Source organism: Anomaloglossus baeobatrachus, chromosome 4 (assembly GCF_048569485.1).
Source record: "Anomaloglossus baeobatrachus isolate aAnoBae1 chromosome 4, aAnoBae1.hap1, whole genome shotgun sequence".
Taxonomy (NCBI): domain Eukaryota; kingdom Metazoa; phylum Chordata; class Amphibia; order Anura; family Aromobatidae; genus Anomaloglossus; species Anomaloglossus baeobatrachus.
Window position 1 is genome coordinate 13,348,033 of NC_134356.1, and position 4,436 is coordinate 13,352,468.

General features: G+C 47.1%; 1 protein-coding gene across 1 annotated transcript; it reads left to right on the forward strand.

Moving 5' to 3' along the window:
* Positions 1-1,413: 1,413 nt before the first annotated feature.
* On the forward strand, positions 1,414-4,174 carry LOC142300966 (E3 ubiquitin/ISG15 ligase TRIM25-like). Its single transcript, XM_075341988.1, has 4 exons — positions 1,414-2,458; positions 2,489-2,608; positions 2,699-3,447; positions 4,103-4,174. The coding sequence occupies exons 1-4, from the start codon at positions 1,414-1,416 to the stop codon at positions 4,166-4,168; spliced, it is 1,980 nt and encodes a 659-aa protein (XP_075198103.1). The 3' UTR covers positions 4,169-4,174.
* Positions 4,175-4,436: the final 262 nt, after the last annotated feature.

The window sequence follows — 4,436 nt, forward strand, 5'->3', positions numbered from 1 at the left end:
GTCAATAAACAAAGATCAGAATACTTGCTGAAAGACAGACCAACAGCACAACAACTGAACTAGAATGTACAACTGGCAAGGTTCTGAGAGAGCATGCTCAGTAAAGAAGCAGAGCACTTACCAGGAAGATGAAACACCTGAACAATCACCACATCCCAGAACAAGCATGGAATCCTGTGCAGTCAATGAACCTGCCAGCTCAGTAGTCAAGAAAAACACAGGAGAACATCTCCCAGTGTGCAAGATGCTCTGCACAGAGGAATCATGATAGAGATATTGGCAGCTAACAGGTATGACCGGAACTCATTTGAGATGAATGGTAACAACTTGTAAGTTGTAAAAGACTTCAACCTACTCAGATCAATGATTACTCAAGATGCAGCAATGACAACGGAAGACAATAAGAGAATGGCTATGAGCACATGAATAATAAAGAGACTGGACAAGGTCCTCAAATGCAGGAAAATTTCACTGGTGACAAAGACATGGCTGGTCTTTTCCATAGTAACGTATGGGTGCCAAACCTGGATGTTGAAGGAACAAGACAGAAGAATCAGCACCCTTGAAACGTGGTGCTGGAGAAGGATGTTATCAATACCATGGATGGCAAGAAGAACAAATACATCAATTTTGGAACAAATCGAGCCAGACATATCACTGGAAGGAAGCAAGGATCACCAAGCTACAACTTGCCTATTTTGGACACATCATACAAAGAGAGAAATCACTGGAAAAGGACATAATGGTCGGAAGAATAGAAAGAACAAGGTGAAGAGGATGCCTAAAAACCCAATGACTTCATGTAATCAAGAAAACGGTAAAGAAGACCCTGATGGACCTATTTAGGCTGCTCAAGATTGATCTTCCTGCACAGCGTTCATCCATCAAGACGCCATGGCTCGAGATTGAGTTGAAGGCCAGGAAATTTGTCACCAGGTTTTTGCTACCCCACTTGAGAGCAGCATAGTGTAGAGTCAGATAGCCTGATTCTAGTGTTGTATCACTTATTGAACTGCTTGCTGTCCTTTTGATAAAATCAATTTTCTCTTTTCTACAGATCTAGCAGTTATTTCAATGTGGAGTTGTATAACCCCACCAACAATAATGATTGGCAGCTTTCTGCTCATATATAGCGTACACCGAAAGCTGCCACTCAGTGGTGGGGTCTGAGTTATACGGACTTCATAAATATGTTGGACTACGTGGTAGCATGTCATGTAGTCCTCTAATGATAGCTTCCTGCTGATTAAATAGTGATTTTATCAAAACTACACAAAGCAGCCCAGTAACTGACATTACTGGAATCAGGATCTCCGTCTCTACATTATACTACTCTCAAATTAGGTGGCAAAAATCATCCTTTCGCTGTGTGCAGGAAAATTTTACTTTCATTTCTTGCTTCTACTGTCAGCCATGGCATCTGCTGGTCTAAGAAAGGAGCTGGAATGTTCCGTCTGTCTGACCCTGTATACAGATCCTGTAACCCGGAGATGCGGACACAACGTCTGCCGGGAATGTATTGATCGTGTGCTGGATACACAGGACGGGTCTGGAGATTATTCCTGCCCTGAATGTAGAGAAGAGTTTCAGGAGCGGCCGACACTGAAGAGGAACATAACATTGTGTAACGTGGTGGAGAATATCCGGTCTACTCAGCCACATCAGGAGGAGATCACCGGGATCCGCTGCACTTACTGCATTCACTCTCATGTACCTGCTGTTAGATCCTGTCTCCTGTGTGAGGCTTCTCTGTGTGATGATCACCTGAGCGTTCACAGCAAAGGACCAGAACACGTCCTAACTGATCCCATCACTTCTCTGGAGAAAAGGAAATGTTCTGTCCATAAGAAGATCCTGGAATATTACTGCACTGAGGACGCTGCTTGTATCTGTGCGTCCTGCTGTCTGGTTGGAGAACATCACGGACATAAGTTGGATCCTGTGAACAAAGCCTCTGAGAACAGAAAGAAAAAACTGAGAAATGTTCTGAAGAATCTGATCACAAAAAGAGAAGAGACTGAGGAAAAAGTCCAAAGTCTGGAGAAGCGCAGGAGAAAAGTTCAAGAAAGAGCCTCTGGAGAAGCCGAGAGAGTCATTGCCCTGTTTATAGACATCAGGAGACGGGTGGACGACCTGGAGAAGAAGGTCCTGAGTGAGATCTCCAGGCGAGAAGAAGAGGTGTCACTGTCACTATCTGATGTGATCCAGAAGCTGCAAATAAAGAAGGACGAGCTGTCCCGGAAGATGAGGCACATTGAGGAGCTGTGTAACATGACTGATCCACTGACCGTCTTACAGGATCCAGACACCGGGGACTTGTGTCCTGAGGAGAATGGAGGTGATAAGGACACAGGAGGATATGATGGAGGTGATGAGGACACAGGAGGACATCATGGAGGTGATGAGGAAACAGGAGGACATGATGGAGGTGATGAGGACACAGGGGGACATAATGGAGGTATTGAGGACGCATGGGGACATAATGGAGGTGATGAGGACACAGGGGGACATGATGGAGGTGATGAGGACACAGGGGGACATGATGGAAGTGATGAGGACACAGGGGGACATGATGGAGGTGATGAGGACACAGGGGGACATGATGGAAGTGATGAGGACACAGGAGGATATGATGGAGGTGATGAGGACACAGGAGGACATCATGGAGGTATTGAGGACGCATGGGGACATAATGGAGGTGATGAGGACACAGGGGGACATGATGGAAGTGATGAGGACACAGGGGGACATGATGGAGGTGATGAGGACACAGGGGAACATGATGGAGGTGATGAGGACACAGGGGGACATGATGGAGGTGATGAGGACACAGGGGGACATGATGGAGGTGATGAGGACACAGGGGGACATGATGGAAGTGATCCGGGTGCAGAACTAATCGTAAAGACATTGCGTACATTATATGATCTAATAAGAAATGTAAATGTGATCTTCTATGTACAGGATCCTGCAGACATATTACTGGATGTAAACACAGCCGCTAATAATCTCCTTATATCAGACGACCTGAAAACTGCGACCTGGACAGAAATTACACAGAATCGTCCAGAAACAGCAGAGAGATTCCAGGATTATTATCAGGTGATGAGCAGGAGGGGATTTACCTCAGGACGACATTACTGGGATGTGGGGGGCACAGGGTCAGATTTGTTCAGGGTGGGGATGTGTTACCCCAGTATAGACCGGAGGGGAGAGGAGTCATACATTGGAGATAATAACAGGTCCTGGGGTTTATGTGGGGTGTATAATGATCAGTATTCGGTAATACATGGCAGTAATGAGATCCGGTTACCTCAGCAGATCTCCAGTAATAGGTTCCGGATGTGTCTGGATTATGAGGCCGGGCAGCTGTCCTTTTATGAGCTGTGTGACCCCATCAGACACTTACACACCTTCACTGCCGCCTTCTCCGAGCCCCTTCATGCTGCGTTAGGCCTCTGCCACACTCACGTGAATTTCACGCACGTGCCGAGAGACACGTATTTTCCCTGCGTGTTGCCTGCAGGTAAGTACGTGTCTCTGGTACGTGCGTGACACGTGTGTTCTACGTGTGCTATCCGCGATAGCACACGTAGAACCGGTAATTATTATACTCACCTGGTCCTTCCTGATGTCCGCGCTGCTGTCCGTGGTGCTGATCCTCGGTCTCCAGCCCTCCCGTCTCCCCGCTGCTGCTGCTGCCAGGCAGTGAAGTGAATATTCTATGAGATTAATGAGCGGCGGTCGGCAGCAAGAGGCAGCAGCGGCAGAGACAGGAGGGCTGGAGAAGGTGAGTAAATGTTTTGGTTTTTTTTCACTGACACGTGTGTTTTCTCCGGCGCGTGTCACACGGGACCGCATCCACACTACACCCGTGTGGTACGGGTGCGCGCCGTGTGACACCCGTGCTGCGGGAGAAAACACTGACATGTCAGCGCTTTGAAAATCGCACACACGTACAAACGCACACGGACACACGTTCCGTGTGGTTTTACGTGTGTGTGCCTGCTACCATAGGGTAGCATTGGTTAAAGTGTCTCCGTGCCGCCGGTACGTGTAAAAAATGACAAACACGTGCCGGAGGCACGGATGTGTGGCGCAGGCCTTATATATATACAATGGATCTATAAAGTTGTCAGGGAGGAGCTGTGAGGAACCTTCATCCTAGAAGAATCTGCCTGGAGACTGGTGACTCGATATATTGAAATATGATTGGTGAACCATTCCACTAGTATAATGCATTTGAGCTCTTTGTTTTCTCTTCAGGTTTCCATCTAAATTTAAAGGCCCTGTGCGCACACTGCATTTTTACCCACATTTTTGGTGCGTTTTTGCTGCAGAACTTTCTTGAGAAAATGGTTGTAACCTTTCTGCAGACATTCCCCGGCAATCCTATGGCAAAAAAAATTAGCTGTGCGCACGCTGCGTTTTTTTCT

What these genes read in the sequence shown, in the direction of transcription:
- LOC142300966 (XM_075341988.1), top strand. Translation starts at nt 1,414, where the DNA reads ATGGCATCTGCTGGTCTAAGAAAGGAGCTGGAATGTTCCGTCTGTCTG. An exon ending in CACAGGGGGACATGATGGAA is followed by an intron (nt 2,609 to 2,698) that starts GTGATGAGGACA and finishes GACATAATGGAG; the next exon opens with GTGATGAGGACACAGGGGGA. An exon ending in TCTCCGAGCCCCTTCATGCT is followed by an intron (nt 3,448 to 4,102) that starts GCGTTAGGCCTC and finishes TGTGTGGCGCAG; the next exon opens with GCCTTATATATATACAATGG.